The sequence below is a fragment of the Danio aesculapii genome, chromosome 23 (genome assembly GCF_903798145.1).
Source record: "Danio aesculapii chromosome 23, fDanAes4.1, whole genome shotgun sequence".
NCBI classification, from domain to species: Eukaryota; Metazoa; Chordata; class Actinopteri; order Cypriniformes; family Danionidae; genus Danio; species Danio aesculapii.
Genome location: NC_079457.1, coordinates 40,597,607 through 40,616,534, shown reverse-complemented (window position 1 = coordinate 40,616,534; position 18,928 = coordinate 40,597,607). Strand labels below are relative to the sequence as shown.

The 18,928-nt window shown below is 36.3% G+C and overlaps 1 protein-coding gene across 1 annotated transcript in view; it reads left to right on the top strand.

Annotated features, from left to right (window-relative positions):
- The first annotated feature begins 601 nt into the window (after positions 1–601).
- pard6b (par-6 partitioning defective 6 homolog beta (C. elegans)) overlaps positions 602–18,928 on the top strand; it is a 39,806-nt gene continuing 21,479 nt past the window's right edge. Inside the window, exons 1-2 of the mRNA XM_056449319.1 lie at positions 602–919; positions 5,240–5,462. Coding sequence (XP_056305294.1) covers positions 857–919; positions 5,240–5,462 — 286 coding nt within the window. The 5' untranslated portion in view covers positions 602–856. The remainder of the gene's footprint in view (positions 920–5,239; positions 5,463–18,928) is intronic.

The following is an 18,928-nucleotide window of genomic DNA, read 5'->3' as shown; positions in this document are numbered from 1 at the left end:
TACGCAACTACTTCCAGAAAGAATAAATAAAAGGTGGTGGTGGTGGTGGGGGGGGGGGGGGTAAACTTTCAGTTTAGCATTTTCTTATTTCCTCAACATTCCTGTAATTTATTTAATTATCTTAATTATATTAGTTATTTATATATTTATTTTTGCAGGAATTTATTAATTTATTTACTCATTTATTTATATACTTGCATACTTATTTATTGTTTTTGCCAGTTTTGTCCTCCATACACGTAAATTAATAAACAAATAAATAAATATACGTCAGTAGAAAAAGTAATCTAAAGTAACTAAATATTTTCCAAATAATATATTAATCCCATGCACGTGTAATATTAGTTGTTGTTCTTGTTCACAGTTCAAATGGGGTGTTATAACAGCCATTTACAGTATCCTACATATTAGGATGGGGTGGGGGGGCGTCTAAAAGAAAGAAAACTCCTGAAGAAAGTCCTTTGTGTCCAGAGGGGGCGCGCTTGATAGCCCGGCTCTTGACGCTGTTTCCTGGGTGCACAAAGCGTCACATACACACACACACACACACGCACACACGCACACACACACAGAGGCCGTCCTGTACTATGTGGCGGAGCGAGTATGCGCCGGTGCGCGTGCATGTGAGAGAGGCAGGGTTGGGGCAGAGTTTCGGAGCACGTTCAGTTGACAGGCGTCGCCGTTGCTACTCGATTCCGATCACAACACAAGCGAAGACACGGAGCTGTCGCGAGATACTCGCCTTTAACTGGATTAAGCCGAGAAAAGCCGTTTTGGACGGACCGAGCTGAAAGCGGATGAGCGCAGCCCGCGGGAGGGCAACTGTGTTTCTGCGGCGGGGTCCAGTTAGCGAAAGATGAACAAAAACCACCGAGTGCCGAGCAACCGAACTCTGAACGCCGTGGAGGTGAAGAGCAAGGTGCGTAGCCAGAAGGGCCAATTACTTTAATTAGTGTTCAGCCAAAGAACAGGCTAGTCCTCGTGTTAGGAATAGATTTAGCAGAGCCTTTGGGTGTTAAGACATAGTCACACTGACCTGTGCTAAGTTTTGCCAACCTTGTGAGTTCAGTCGACCGTTGCTTTGAGTGCACTGAGGACACTGTGTAAAAGTAACTGTTGTGGAGAAATGGTGTGTTTTGACAGGTGATCTGTTATCTTATGTTGTCAGGACTTTATTTTATTCTAGATATAATTCATAAAAGTTTGGTATGTTTTATAAATGTTACAAAAGTAACCCTTGTGTTTGATTATATCTATAGAAGTCTATAATTATTTACCAAATCGGTTTTGTTAGTTAATGACTTTACTAACAATAATGAACAATACTTGTACACCATTTATTAAATACAGTTTAACATTCACTAATGCATTATTACAGTCAAAAATCATTAGTTATTACACTGTAGGTGAACACGAATTCATAATGAACTTATTTTTTAATAATTAACGTTAACAATGATGAATAAATACTGTAATCAATGTATTGTTCTTTTTCAAAATCAGTAAATACTAATGTATTTACTAACATGAACATTGACTAACAAGTAATTAATCTGTGACTAGTAGCAGCTTATTTAAAATTGATATTTGTTATTCATTACATAATAGCAGATATATCAATCACTTGCTTTTTATACTAGGAAATTGCTGTTTTTACTATTGAAATGATTTAGAAAACTGTGATTCGGATAGCAGATCTTAATTCTTGCTGTTCACTACTACAGATTTACTTGTGGCCATTTAAGTAATACTTGACAAACTGGAATAGATGCTTGTATAATTTAAGTAGTTGTAGTTCAAGTGACAAAACAAAGCATCATTTGCTAATGCATAGTAAGTAGTAAAACTGGAATAGGGGCTGAAGCTGGAAGTGAATAACTGATATCAGAACAGTAGATTCTCATAGAATTCAATGGAACAATAATGTGTTATATTAACAATAGAGAAAGTTTTAGTACATTTAAAATGATGAGTATCTGAATTTAATGTAGTGACTACTGGAATAACTAAAAATAATATTAGAATTGTAGTTTGTTAGAATATTAGTTTGTTTTATGGAATAAGTGTCATAATAGCTTGTCACGGCCCTGTATTAGTTCATCAAAAGCCATTCTTCCCCTAAACCTGTTTTCTTACAGTCTTTTGGAAACAATCAGGTGATAACTCATTGTGTATTGCAAACTTCACATCCACATGACAAGATCAGGTTTGAGGAAATTAAATATTGACTGTGCTCAACGAAATAAGTTAAGTCAAAATATCAGGCTGCGTTTGTGAGAAATGAGGTAGCGGGTACTATCAACCTGTCTTGCACATTATATCTCAGTTGTGATGAGACTGTGAGAGCAATGATACAGGCACTATGCACGGCTAAACATCTATATAAAAGATATTCATAAGAGCCTGATAGTCTTTGTATTGTCTGTAGTCTGATGTTCACATCTAATATTGCTTTTGTCTCAAACCTAATATAGCCCAGACAGTGTTTGAAACAGCAAACGACTCCCAAAATATGTCTAGTATAAGTTATGTCTTTTTTATTATATCTATTTTCATTACATTATGGTGAAGGGTCAGTTATTCAGCACAAGAAATATGAGGAATGTAGATGTTTTTTTCTTTACTGTATGTTTACTCATGTTTTTCGTGTGTTAATCATTATGGATGATACTGTAAACAAGAGCCAGGTCATAGTCACTGCAGCAGCACAAAGATTTACAGGGTGAATTTATAATGGACAAGCCATGCTTAGCTAGTGATGACGATATAGGGCTGACTAAGTCTCAATCCTTCCCTCACATTGTTTTTTTTATTAGCAAACCACTTCATAACTTGTTATTACACATACTGAAAGTATTCAAGCAGAATGATTTGAGTAGTCTGTAATCCTTTATTGTTTGCCATTCATTTTTTGCCCATGAGTTTCCTTGTTTCTAAAAAAATTATGTGAGTTATTTTGATTACTACCACTGATGCTGCTGTTTTATATTTAGTTGCTCTTACTCCCCATTAAAGTGGTACGTAACGTCACCAAATATGTGACCCTGGATTTATACATCATCTGAAAGCTGAATAAATAAGCTTTCCATTGACGTATGGTTTGTTTGGACAATATTTGGCTGAGATACAGCTATTTAAATATCTGGAATCTAAGCGTTCAAAAAGTCTAAATATTGAGAAAAGTTTCTTTAAAATTGTGAATATTATGTTTCTAGTGATGCATGTTACTAATAAATATTTATGTATTTGCAATAAAACATTTTCAAATTGTGTTCATGAAATAGTTTATTTACATATATTCCAAGGCTTTTTAGCATCATAGACAATCAATCATTTTGAATCATGCAGTGTGTTACGGTCCTTAAATACCACTTCTGATCCCAAGACAACGTAACATAAATAAGCAACGGCTAATGTGCGGCAACTAAATTATTTATTAACATAACTTAATCAGCAAAATAAATAACAACCAAACAAACCTAAAGCAGGTTGGGACTCCCCACTCCAAACAAACATCAAAAGTAAAGTATAAAGGAGAACACAACAATAAAGCCGGCAGAAACTGTGGTGGCGTGGAGGAATGAGCGAGTGCGAAAAGTTCGCTTCCGTCCATTTTAAAAGCCTGATGTCACCAAATCAACCAATAGAAAACTACAAAGGGAAAAGACAAACAAGATCAATTAAAAGTAGTAATTACGGGCAGGAGTGAACGCCACATGTAACACAGAGTATTGTTTGGCTTTTGCTACAAATTTATCGTTGCACAATATATCGTTTCAGAATCGATATCGCAATGTGACCATTCGCAATAGTCACATTACGAGCATGCGCTACATGTTGAGTCTGGATTATAGTTTATCATTTCGCAAATGTTGAGTATGGATTATAATTTATCATTTAGTAAGTGTGTTACTGTACACCTGAACACAGTTCGACTCATCGAAAAATAATCAAGCGCTGTGTATTTAATTGGTATCTTTTTCTTTATTCAATCTTGTCGCTTGTTGATTGTTTCTTATATTTTTTGCATATGCAGTCACGTACAGAATAGGGCTGGGCAATTAATCGAAAAGAAATTGAAATCAACATTCATAACCTAAAATCGATCAAATTTTTCCAGGCCGATTTTTATTTATTTTTTTTTCAATTACTTTCCACACCGCGTGTGCAGTCACATGACCCTGGTCTGTTAAGGCTGATTTATACTTCTGCATCGAGCGCACGCATATGGTGCGGCACAGCCTTCGCGTGGTCGTGCACTCCTAGCAATTGTAACTTGTGACGACACTGCGCAGGCTTTGCGAATGGTCAGTTGATGTTCAATAAATAATTATAGATAGTAGATAGTGTGTGTTTCCTCCAATTATTTTAAAATCAAGTAATGTAAAATCGAGTAAATCAAAAATCTCAAATCAATGGTAAAATGTGAACATCTTTACTGTACAAAACTTGTCAGTGAGCTATAAGAGCAACAAAATAAAAAAAAAATCGCTCCTTAATCATAATCGAGTTAAAATGTTCTATTAATCGAGATTTTGATTTTAGGCCAAATCGTCTAGCCCTACTACGAATCATCGCAATCAATCTAAAACGTTAAATTCTTTAAATAGTTAATCGTTAAATATTTAATCAACTCATCTAGTGAAATTGTATTTATATCGCAATATGTATTGCAGAATAAAAAAATATTGCAATGTTAGATTTTTTAAGTATCGTGCAGCCCTAGTGTCACAAACATTGTATTACTTAAATTTACATGAAAGAAGAACACGTGTATTACTTTGCAATTCGGCATTGGTCTATATAATTAGATGTGTAAAAAAAAAAGTATCGATTTAAATTGCTTTATCTTTAAGAGCTTATTTTGGTGTTCATTGCTGTCTGTATATGTTAGTAATTGGCATTTTGTTTCTTTTCTAAACACAAAATAGCTAGGAGTTTGTAATATCAGCTGGCTATAACATCAAGTTCTTATAACATCTGTCTTTTTAATGCTGTTAAAAAGCATGGGAACTGGTGCGTTGAACCTTAAAACGGCATAAAAACTATATATTATAAATATATATTTATATTTCAGCTTTCTTTCAATGAATGAACATGTTTTACTTCTCATTTTTAACAGTAACAAATCAGTTATATGATATGTCTGTTGTCATATATTATATATATTTTTATACACAGTCATAATGTTGTTTTACTGTGCCATCTCTTTGTACTGATATCTGTTTTACCTCGTTAGTTTGGAGCAGAATTCAGGCGGTTCTCTTTGGACCGATCCAAGCCGGGACGCTTTGATGAGTTCTATGGCTTACTACAGCACGTGCATCGGATTCCTAATGTGGACCTGCTTGTGGGTTACGCCGATGTTCACGGGGACCTGCTGCCAATCAACAATGATGACAACTATCATAAAGCAATCTCCATGGCGACGCCCCTGCTCCGCCTCTTTTTACAGCGAAAAGGTGAGGGCTGAGTTTTTCAATCTTCATCTCCATACGTCACTCACACAGTCACAGTCATATGCTTTCCTTTACTCACAGTCTATCTGTATGCTAAGAATTCTGGTTTTTGTGTAATATGCACAAATGTGTTTCAACTGATAACATGTGGAGGCGATGGCTGTTCTTCAGGAAGTGGTCAGACCAGAAGTGGTGCTTTTGTTTATGTATCAGTCGTATCAGATTATAATGTGACCTGTTCGGTAGTCCTTACAAAGATGAGTGTTCAGCTAACCTAGCAACTAGTTAGCGTGGTTAAGTCTTATTTTAAATGACTTTTCTCGAATCCTGTGTTTGATCCGGATTGCAGTGAAACACGCATTACTTCTGATTGCTTATCTTACATTTTTATTACAGTTGTGAAGTGTCTTAAGTATGATAACAGCACGAGGCACATTTTATTGCATTATTTCCTGTGATGTGTTTTGCTTTAACTCGTGTGCCTGAGTGTTTCGTAAATTGGGTTAAAAGTCTTCAGACCTTTAGACTTTGAACTCATGGCTGAGATCATTTGAAAGCAACAATATAAAGGGTGTCCGTGGGGTCTTAAAATGTCTTAAATATCAAAAACTAAATTTGAGGCCTTAAAAAGTCTTAAATTCACTGAAATATAGTGCTGTATGTCTTAAATCCTTTTAAACAGGTCTTAATTTTCCAATGTCCAAGTAAAGCTAGCCTATCAGGCTGACACCTAATCACCAATAATCAATCTTAAAACTTCTATTGTTTATATTCAAGGTTATATTGCAAAAAGATACAATTCACAACAGCTGTTAGACATTTTTACAGCAAATTCTCCAAATTGAATTTTCCTAATCAGGGAAAGAAAACTAAGGCAACACATCCCTTCACATGATGTTCCATTAATACAAAAACTATTTACAGAAGTAACCGGGCCTTTAGAAAAAATCCTTAGTGTTTAGCCCTGTATAAGTCTAAAATTTCACTCATATTGGTCTTGAAAGGGTCTTAAAAGTCTTAAATTAGACTTGAAGAAACCTGCAAAAACCTTAGAATATAGTTCTGATCTGGTTACTCTGTGCGTTTTTCTTGTGCTGTGGCCCCAGTCTGTGGGGTGCCCCACTCTAAGCTGTGTCTGTGTGCCATATGACCTGTAGATGGTAAGCCACTTTGTCAGGCAGCGATTAGAGGGGTCACTGTGCAACACTGTGTGGCCTGCGCTTCAATTACACAACAACGCTAGCGTCATGCTGTGACTTGTTGCTATGGCAGATTATGGGACACAGAAGTGCAGAAGGACCTGTCCACTTTTCAACTCCACATGGAGAGTGGGGCGCTCTATCTTGACATGAGTATTTTAGTTAGTGTGTATGTAGTAGCACGATATTGGAAAAATCTGATATTGTAATGTTTTATTTTTCTGCGATGAATATTGCGACATGAATACAGTTTCAGAAGATGGTTTGAATAGCACTATTCGACGATTTTCTGAGGAGTCGAACAGTATTCGGGTACAGAAATTGAATATATATATATTTTTTTTTTACTCTGTTTTCTCTTGTTTCTAGTCTAAATATCAAAAACATTCTCAGACCAAGTAAAAATATTGTTCAGTTTTTACCGTCAGAAGAAATAAGTGAAAAATAAGAGTTTTTTTGCTTGTTTTAAGGAAATTATCTTATAGGGCACGAGGTAAGTGATATAATCTTGTTTTCGCTTTGAAATGTGGATGTTAGGGCTAGCAACAAGACAAAAATTCCAAGTAAGAAATGCTTTTTTGCATAAATCCTATAAATTCCATATAAATGCAATGATTACATTTAATTCTGTAGCTCCTGGTAGGACTGTGCGATTTGGGGAAAATATCTAATTTTGTAGTCAAGCTTCAGCTCAATATTCTGTATCGTAGCTTCTTACTGCTATAATGCAATGAGTGTTAGTTAAAAAAGGAACTGAAAAGATATCAACTAACTCCAACTTCTATTCAAATTTTTAAAGAAATATTCAGAAATGAAACACTTGTTTTTTCTCTAGAGCAAACAATCATGAGTTATGGCGTTATCTCCTGGTGCCTTTGTGATGTTTTTTCATATGGTGTATCAGCTGCAAACATCTCTGAAATTGTACTTTGCTGTTGCTAGCTACTAGACTGCATGTCACTAGCAATACTTTTAGTTTACTTTTTAGCAAGATGCTCCTCATATAGCTGACTGTGGTGCTTTTTAAGGTGCTGGTTGTTGTATTTCCTCGTGCTGTTTCAACAATTCTGCAACAGCCCTTACAAATTACCTGGTTTTATTCTATGTCTGTGACTTTAAAACCAAAATAATCCCATATTACCGATATGTCCTGTTTTCTTTATTAATTAGTCTATTAATGCTTCTGAAGTGGCAGACGCCATCATCCTACTTGTCTGCGCTTTCCTGTTTGTTTGTTTTGTTGTGGGCGTCCTGCATAGTTCGGTGAGGCAATTCTGTGCAAAAGTGTGCATACTCAATTGGCTAGTAAGACTGTCACACACAGACGGCAGTCACACATTTTCTCTGAGTGGGGAAAATTCTATAATACATATATATTTGATATCACAGCCTCTTGTGATTAGCAAATTGCAATGTTTCAAATCTCGAATGCTACTGGACATTGCATATCTTTGCGATGTTATTATTGCGGATGCGCACATTGCGATATCGATGCTGAAACGATATATTGTGCAGCCCTAGTATGCAGGTTTGATTAGATGTAGGCATGGGCTGGTATAAGATTCTGACAATATGATAACCTTGGATAAAAATATCACAGTTTCTTGGTATCACAGAAATGCAATTACTGCTCTAAAATATGTTCTTTTTAAATGTCTGGGTAAAAAAACGAAACTTTTTATCCCCTTTAAAAACAATATATTTTATCTTTTGAAAGATTTAAAATATTTTGGAGCAGTAAACATGTCAGGTTAAATAATACAAATCAATCATTAACTTCTGCAATCTTCATTAGCTTAAAAAATACGAATTTCTTTACAATTTAATACTGCATCTTTGGAGATATTTTCTGCTGGAGATACTGTTGTCCTAAAAAACAAAAAAAAAGTTAAAAAATCTTACATATACTCTAGGAATGGTATTACAGAAAATTTTGGTGGTTTTAAAACCTTGACCTTTCCAAACCGTGGTAAACCTTGAAAAGGGTTATCGTCCCATGCCTAATTAGATGTATGTAATGTAATGCCCTAAATGTAACATATTAAATTGCATACTTGTTACAGACTGATTAACGCTCAGATCTAAAACCCAGTAAGAAATCCTGCCACCTAGCTTCTACTGTGATCTTCAAAAGCAAAATTCTGATTAAAAGGTGCCCATAAGAAGGTCCAGATTTGCTCTGTCACAGTTTGAGCTGTTTTTGTTACATTTGCTACCATTTAAACAAGGTAAATATGGACCATAACTATATTGATAATGATGTCCAAAATATGTGTCAACTTACTCTCATTAAAGTATTAGTAAACTGTCTGCTTAATATCTGCTCAACTGACTACAAGAAAGGTTGAAACTACATCTAACCCTAACCTTAAAGTCTACTAATACTCTAAGAATTAGTTGGCATATATTTGCAATGTAACTTATAGTCAACATAACGTGCTAAATGGATCGTCAAATTAAAGTGATGCCAAGTTTGGCATACAGAGACAACAACAATCCCTGTTCAAATAATCCCCATTCAGAACAATCCCCATTTTAAACAATCTTAAAAAATTAAGATTCTGTATTCTGCTTACCAGGCCAGTAGTTAGCACTAACAGCCACCATCACATACAGTCCTGTAGTCCACCGTTGGCTTGGTTGTCGAGTGCACATGAGTAGAATTTTTACTTTTCTGCTGTCAATAAGACTCAGAAAAGGTCATACATTTATTAAATAAATGTAAAACATCTTGTGTAATTCTAATTTATTATATTTTCCTTTGTGTTCATATTTTGGTTTTGTTGTGTTTTATGTACTTTTATGTAGGCTAACTGGTAGAAAATGTACAAAACAGCAGGGCCAGAAATGAATATCAGGTTGTTGCATTGAACAAAGTTCACAACAAATTCAAGATAAAGGGAAACCAAATATACATTTAAATGAGGGCTGCGCAATATATCGTTTCAGCATCGATATCGCAATGTGCGCATCCGCAATACATCACATGACAGGACATGCATTGTTGAATTGGGATTATAGTTAACTAAAAATCCCAGTTCAACACACATGATTTGTTGAGTCATTTTTAATTTTAACCATAATCTATTACTGTGATTTATTTTTATTTTTTTATTTTTTTTAAGGCATGTGACTAAGATTTAAAACAAGTTTAAACCATTTGAGAAGAAGAAATTATAAAGATTAATTGTGCTTTTTCATCAAATGAAGACAATACAGTCTTATTTTAGATTTGATAATTAAATTTCTTTATCTCAATATTGTAATATTCCACCAAAAACTATAAAACACTGTTTATTTAGGTTTTTTTTAATTACATTTTTCATATATGATATTTTTTGCAGATTCACTCCCCTACAAAATCATCCCAATCCATGTAAAATTGTGAATTCTTCCCAAACAATAACTTAAGTCATATTGTGAAATTATATTCATATACAGTTGAAGTCAGAATTATTAAACCCCTATTTTATTTATTTAAAAAATATATATTTCCCAAATAATGTTTAACAGAGCAAGGAAATTTTCACAGTATGTCTGATAATATTTTTTCTTCTGGAGAAAGTCTTATTTGTTTTATTTCGGCTAGAAAAAAAGCAGTTTTAAATTTTTTAAAAGCCGTTTTAAGTTCAAAATGATTGAAGCTCGTTCATATTACATCAGCCATTTTATCATGATCACGTGATCACCCGCTTCACTCTCATTCTTGATTACTCTCGTGGTGCATCATGGGATAGAGTAGCATCCATCGCATGCGCACTTCAGAATCTCGCCGGAAGTAGGCCACCTGGGTACTTCTCGCATACTGTTTTTTGTTTTTTTTGAATTCGAGAATATTACTCAGCTCGCATACTGTTTTTAGCGTACTATATAGTACGGATGTATGCTGTTCGGATGCAGCCATTGTGTTCATACTGGAAAAAAGTTCTTGTTTTTTACCCAGACCTTTAAAAGGAATATATTTTAGAGCAGTAATCACAATACCGTGAAACCGTGATATTTTTATTCAAGGTTATCATACCGTTAGAATCTTATACCTGCCTGTGCCTAGTAAACACTTCTGTGAAACCATGATATTTTTATCTAAGGTTATCATACCGTCAGAAACTTATACCAGCCCATGCCTAGTACATGCACACTTATGGATTTCTTTGCGCTCAGAGATTCTTTAGTAAACAGTAAAATTCAGACACATTGTAATTTATGAGTTGCATTTATTGTAGTAAGTAATCTACCTTTTGTGTTGATAGCATTTCAGTTTCTTAAAATGCTAAGTAGGCATCTCATAAAAACAGAGCTAGAGACTGAAGTATTTTCTTTTGAAGATTAAAGGATCACATCCCATCCAGAATGTACTACTGAGGGCTTTGATAAAAGCCAGCGCATGCACATATATAACAAAATGTGTGAGTCAGGAGGATGTTTGAAATCACATCAAGGTGCACAAAAGAAAGGCTGTCAAACTAACTGCAATCTTTTGTGCTGTGTCTTGCCAACATTGAATGGCACACATTCAGTGATCTGGGTTAAGATATCCTTCGCTCTGGTTGGAGTTCACGTGGGGGATGGGGGGGACTGAGGCATTCTTGAGCGGTGCGCCTCGTCTGTGGATTGTGTTTGGAATTCTGGGTTTTGTTCTCTCGTATCCTGCTTTGCATATTCAAGTGGCTTGACTTAAGCTGAGCTTACTGGATCTTTAATTAGGATGTTTTGTTGGGTGTGAATGTGCATCTAAACACTCCAAATGAGGGTTTATATGTTTCTATTGGCGTCCTGTCCCAACAAAGACACATTTTTTTCAGACAACATCAGGATGACAACAATGCATCCATGCTTGTTTACCTGCTACCATGGCAGCGGTGAAGAGCCTATGCTGATTGCGGTTAATGATGAGGGATTCTTGAGTGGTGATTGTGGCATGCTGGGATAGATATTCAGGTTAGGGGACCAAACATAATCATCTAAGAATGAGGCACTGAAAATGACAACTCTATATCAGAATACTGAGAGAAACCCTCAGTTTCTGTGGCTCTGTGCCACTGTTGTGGATATGTGTTTGCTGGTTTAAGGGGTGTTGCCACCTGTGTCTATTTGCACCATGTGATTTCCTGATCAGACATCCTGCTTTGCCACTGCAGTGTCATAATATTGGGTCTTTGCTCTATATTCTGTGTGCTCTACATTCACTGCTGCTTGTTCTCCTGTCCATTCCAGGACAACTTACTTTTCAAATCCTAGTGTGATGCTTCTGTAGATGGTGTCATAGAAACGTGAATTCTTTGTAAAAGTAGAAAGCTAAATTTAAATTGACATTATTTAATACATCATTCAATACAGACTGAAATGACTCGAGTCTAATTAAAAATTGAAGGTTTTATCCAGTATTTCTTATTGGTGCTTATTAAGATGAAGTTATGCAGTATAAAATATTATGATAATCTTACAGAGAAGCATTTGAATTCTTTTTTTTACTGTCACGAGAAACAAAAATCATCAACCCAATAGGGTTAAGATTGCTTAATCTTACCCTTCCCGTGACCAAGAACATTTTCTTCCTCTCTGGATGATATCTTTTGGGATCATTAACCTATCCTGAGGTGAAGTAGCAGTAGGGTTCAGTGCTTTTAAATGTCTTAAGAGCTTTGCTGATGTATGGAGAGGGACTGTGGAAAGAAAGATTAATAAAATATCAGCAAACGTCAAATTTGAAATGGTTTTACTAGACTTCATTGGAGTCAGCAGTTCACCAAGGAGAAGGCTAGGAATGGTTCCTAAAGATGGCAGCCACAACAAAACGTCAGTAGCATGTCGTTCATGATCTGTTCAAGCTCAGACACTTGAGTCCACATGATGTACAAAACCAAACAATTATTCAATGCCACAATATACTCACTGCAAAGTTCTTTTTTTAATTACAAATAAAGGATGTTGAAAACTTTATACTAAATTAAATGGTAATATTTATATATTTTTGTTTACAAAAGCCTTACTTTGATTATACAGTTTTTATCAAAACAATTATATGCAATGCTTTATTAAAAATGTAAAATTTTTCACAGGGTATCATGAGGAAAATAGCAGTTAACAAATCACCAATTTACTTCCCCATGTCCTTTGGTTGGTACAGTAGGAAGTGGCGAGTTTGCGTTCACTTTTAAAAAAAAATTGGGTTATTGCATGCCTATTAGCAACATGATAATAGATGATTTAATGCTTCGGGACTCCTGTGTGCTTTACACAAGAATTATTATAAGCGTGGAGTGTGGACTTGCTGCCTCTGTACAGCATTCCAAATCTGTCACTTATTACGTCCCATTTCAGTTCAGATGCTGCCTTTTAGAAGAAAGCCGCCTATGCAGACTGCTGACAGCTCACTGGCTTTGAACAAAGCTGCAGTTTGAGCATCCACACGTTTACTTGCTAACCTTAATGTTTAATGGGCACCTATTTTACCCCTTTTACAAGATGTAAGAGTAGACTTTGATGTCTCCAGAACGTGTCTGTGAAGTTTCAGCTTAAAATACACATCAGATTATTGATTATATTATGTAGAAGCTACCCATTTTGGTGTCTTATCACAATGTAGCTGTTTTTGTAGCCTGTGGCTTTAAATACAAATGAGCTGGTTCTCCCCGCCCACCGCTCTGACGTGTGTGTGTCTGCTTCTCATGCATTATGTCAGATAAACAGCAGTCAGTGATAGAAACAGACATGGATGAAGCTGAAATATACTACGTAAGTTTATTAAATATAAGTTTATTAGAGTAAGTTTATTAGATGTATTTGCAGTGGGCTTTATTCAAGTCTTTCTGAAATGATGAGTCACACACAAATCAGTACGCACACACATATATGCGCATTTACTGACACCATGCAGCCATGGTGATTGTAGCGGTTAGGGATTACATTGATTTTACTGTCTTTATTACAAATATGATCTGTTTTAAAACATTTTAAACTTATAAAATTAATTATTGAGGTGCAGATGATCACAGAGAGTTGTAACATATGTTTTAATCCAAGTTTCTTTGCGAAAAAATGTTCGGTGGACGTGCATGCATGTTATTATGGAGACATGGCGCCTGTCAATCAATTCAGTGGACGGTGAAAAACGCACTCCTACGTCATGTTGCGCTGGGCCTCAAAATCACTGGCATTTGGATCCTATTTTAACATCAGGAAATTTTTAAAAAGGCACTTGTTGGGTTTATATCACTCCAATATGCCTGTGGTCACACTAGACAGTTCTGTCCAAACAGCTTACAAAAATGTATTTTCATCATAGGTGCCCTTTAAATCAAACTACAGCATGGATTTTTTTTGAATGAGGTAGTAGTTAAATAATTGATGCGTCAGCTAATAGCATTAGCATTAATCTGTCTTCTGTTCACTATAATTAAATCTTCCACCTGTGGCTGCTTCTAATAATAGCGCCGTGATTCATTTCATTGTGTCATTCATTACACATCATTTCCATTCCTTTGATAGTTTTCTCAGCGCGTCTCTGGGATCCTCCCTGCCGGCCTCACCTGTCTCATCAGGTGTGGTTCAGAAAAGCATCTGGAATAGTTTCTACTAGAGCGCACAGTGACTTATGCTTCAGGAATCTGCCCACTCGTTCCCTGCCTCTTTCGCTTTTACAATCCCCTTTCTTTTCTGAAACCACAAATTTGTTTACTTTTCCATTCAGGTCATCAGCTGAATGAGGAGGCGGGGATGGGTTTGTGTTTTATTGACACCTATGACGTCTGCAGCTTTTATTGGCGTTTCGGTTTTAGGAGGAGCCGCTTTAATAAGAGGGAGGAATTCCAGGGTCAAGGTATCTCACGCCGATACACAGAGGCTCTGGAACACTGTTATGTCATCGTGCCCGTACAGAGAAGGCCAGCGCCATCGGCCCAGTGCAGGCACTGAAGCGGAGCGGGATGAGGGTGCGCTGTGTGGTGGAAGAGGTTGTGCTTCTCGAGGGGGGTTGGGGGGGTCAGTTAGCTGCAGGAGTGGGGGGAGGCGTCATACTGTTTGGAATGTGGTCGGACTCTGATCACCTCTGCTGATTAGATTAGACAGGACAGGAAGGCTGCAAATGGGTGTGAAGAATGAACCTGTACTTGAGCATATAGGCCTTGTTCCCACCTGTCGCTTATTAATGCATTTTCAGTGATACAATCACTGGTGAACAAAAGAAAAATTAATTACCATTTCCACTTTGTGTTATCGAATGCATCTCTTGTGTTTGAATTTTGTCCACTCATCATTATTTCATCATGTTATGCATCATTTTTACCACTCTGTGCAACATGCATGCAGGAGCGGGAATCTTTACATTTATGTATTTAGCAGATGCTTTTTATCTAGAACAGAGATGCCCAAACTAGTGCCCGCAAGCCAAAGTTGGCCCATGGTAACCTTTGATTTGGCCCGCCATCCCATCTGAGAAGAGAGGGAGAATGAAGACTGCCATTTCTAATTTAATATAATCTTTTGTTTGTTTGCTTTATTGCCAATTGCATAAAAAGCTAATGTAAATTAAAAGTTTCAATTAAATGCATCAGATTTTTTCTAAATGTACCTACTGTTACCTGACAGATAGAGGACAATCCAGAGATATCAGTGAGCAAATGAAGGCCAAGGCAGATTCTACTTGACTAATGTATGTAGCATTGAACTCCACCGTGCTATAAATGTGATTGTTTTATTGTAATAAGTTATAATAAAACAAAATATGCTGCATTAGTTAACACGATTTGAAGTAATGTTTTCAATTTATTTTATAAATATTATAAAGTAAGTTAGGAAATTTAATTTAATATAGTTAGTATATTTATCCTTCGGCCCATGGCTCTCAATGATATACATGAAAACGCACCCAGACCACTGGGCTACCTGGGAAGCAGTTGGGGGTTTGGTGCCTTGCTCAAAGGAATCACCCAAGCCGTGGTATTAAGGTGGATATTCACTTACCCCACCAACACTTCCTCTTTAGGGACTTCACAATCTGATCTGATTCCGATTCTGGAAGTCAAAATCCAATTCCAAAATAATTTTTAACCTACAGTTTTACTATTTCTTCGGCGGTGCAAATACATCTTTCCAACTTTACATTTTAGCATTTTACCAGAATGAGAGTTTCTATGTTTTTGTTTATGATTGGAATCTATGACAGTACTGCCATCTTACAAATTATTTATTAATTTATGTATTTTATTTTTATTTATTTATTTTATTTTTTGGGTGGTTTTCACCTTTATTGTATAAGAAAGTAGAGAGTATTGACAGGAAAGCATAGGGAGCAGAGAGAGGGTAAGGATTGGAATATTACTGGGAGGCGGGAATCGAACTCGGATCGCCGTGAGCACCTGAGTGCATGTGTCGACGCACTAACCACTACACCACTACACCACTGGCGCCAACAAAAAATATATATATATATATTTATTTTATTAACAAAGTTATCCGCCTGTTATCCCCTTGTGACGTCATGCGAAGTGGCTTCCTGGTCCAAACATTATATCAAACTGTACGGGGAGGCTTAACAAATAGTATTAATGAACATTTACAAAGCGAAGTAATACTTTTGAAAATGATGATCACAATAAATATAACCATGCCTAATATCAGATAACCAGAAAGTGATTAACTTTTTATAAATTGTTAAAACATTGGTGTCTGTGAAGCAGCAAGTCCAGAGACTGTCGTGTACACCATGGTTTTATATAAAATTCACTTTAAAGTGTGATACGACTAAAACGGGGCCATTAATGAATATTTTCTCAATTCAATTGAGTAGCGACTTGGACCCGGAAACAGTACTCCATACATCATGACTTAGCAAGTGGATATTCAGAATGAACAAGCTCTAAATGTAACATTGAAACGCCAGATCACGCCTTTAAGATACTTAATTTTGTCCCATAGACTGTTAAAGAAATGGACGTAGTATCCGTGACATCACCCATAGGTTTCTGAAGAGCCATAAAGAAGCTTCCAGTAGGTGTGGCCAACCGTCACTATTTTGTTGGTGTCGTCGACACCAACCGTGGGATACCAAACACAGGCAAAGTGGCAGAGCGGAGCTACAGACGCCTGCTAGCATTTTGCTTAGACAGACTTTCCTATGGGAGAAACGCTTAATACTTCATTACCTGCAACTCGTTTGTGTTCTGACCACATGTGTTTGGTTGTAGACTATATCAATAAAGTGTTTAGACTTTTAAAAACACTGTTGTAATACATTGAGCCACTAAACATTGTTCTTATTATGCTTTTCTACAAGAGGAAAACACGATTTACTTCCAAACACTTATAGTCTGTGTTAGTATCTAGTCTGAGTTAATAAATGCAAGGCTGTTGATGCAAAACACTGTATGACAACATTTCAGATGACTGTTCTATAGTCTACAGCTAATCAGTCTGTCAGATTCTGGAGTGCTTTACGGTTCTAAAGAACATTATAAATGATAAAGTATCTTAAATAAAATAAATACATTTACAGAGATGGTATACAAGTATGTAATTTCACTCACTTGGGAAACGGAGGCCATGTGAATGGTTTGTAAAGTGCACACAGCATGCCATATCATCTGATAATTGTACGAAATAATTCCAAAAACCAATTGACTGTGTAAAGCCTCATAAAATATATTTAAAATACGATGTATATGCTGTGCTCAGTGGCTAATCAGCTGGAATCAGCTGAGGTGAAATGATGGCGACCAGCGAGACCTAATGGTCACGCCCTTAATTATGCAATCTTAATATAACGGATGAGTTATAAAAAGATTCACCCCCCTCACAGTTGTCATGAAGGTTAATAATAGCTATATGAACCAAAATCATTCTTTGTACCAGGCTGTAAACACCTTTTTTTTCTGCTGTAAAGTTGGCCATTTTAAAAGTGGGGTCAATAAAAATTTGCTCTATTATGGAGCCAGGACTAGCGGAATTTCGATGAATTGCAGTTTCAGTTACTTCCGTGTTTGCTTCACGAGGGAGAGCGGGAGGTTGCAGCATGGTTTATCCATCTATGTCCAAAGCTTGCTTGCACCAGTGCAGGACCATACAGTCGTGATCTAATTTGAATACAGAATCACTTCGGAACTTATCAGAATCGTTAGAGAAAGAATCCTATTTTTTTCATCCCTACACAGACAAACTACTGAATGAACAAAGCCATGTCATGTGGCTTGTAAATGAACAGGAAAGCAAGTGAGTGAAAAGCATGTGGCTGGTTATGAACTATGATTTAGATTTTAGTCCTTATATTTTTGCTACATTCATGTATGAATGAATGCCTTGTTTTGGTGCTTTTTCTCTCGTGTAAAGATCATATGTTTAGTGTTTAGATGTCAGGTGGTCTTTTGTGGCTATTTAGATGTGTTTGCCTGCACGAGTTTACATTAGGAGAGCAGTCTGAACAAATGAGTTTTTGACTACCTCTGGAAGTGCATGTAAAGCTGTTTTTAGTGCCATGCACTTGTGATTGTATTGATAAAAACACACAATCAAATATGCATTGCGGCCATAGAGTTGTAAACCAGACCAAGAAGGATGTAACAGAAAAAAGTGGGAGGATGAGGAGATTTTATTAGTAAGACTTTGTGATCCATTGTTAATCTGTACTGTTGAAAACATGTCAGAAAGACTGATTCTGCAGATTCAGCCTCTCCTACAGCTCTGATGTCAGAATTTGTTCTTTATAGCTTCTGTCACACAGGTTTTGAATGCTGATGACTTTAGTGTTTTATGAGGCTTCTGTGTATGATTAACCTCAGAGCTGTAAAATACCTTCTAGACTGAACTCTGACCACGTGACCTTTTACCAGTGCACTTCACATTCCTCACAGAGTCAAAGGCAAGACAAGGTGCAGATTATAGGGGAGCTGGAAACTGAGTGACCGGAGCCCAACTACAGACGAGTGTAGGAGTTTCAGTCTCCTGCGTGGTTTTATTTCTTCATCCATAACAGAAAATACGAAGGAGATTGGTGATTATTTCACCACAAAAAAGGACTACATTATATAATTTTTAGTATATCAAGTTAATTTGTCACCAAGTACTTTAAACAAAAGGAGTTTTAATTGTGTTTCCAGTATCACTTTGATTTTCATACAATCAGATTATAACTTGAAATTGTTCCGTACAGTGATTCATATTGTCAAAATAGCAGGCATGTTACTGGCACAGATTTGAGGATTTGATTTCGATTCACCAGATTGAGATTTGATGCATAGTACAACTTGTTTATACAAACATATACATTACACATAAAAC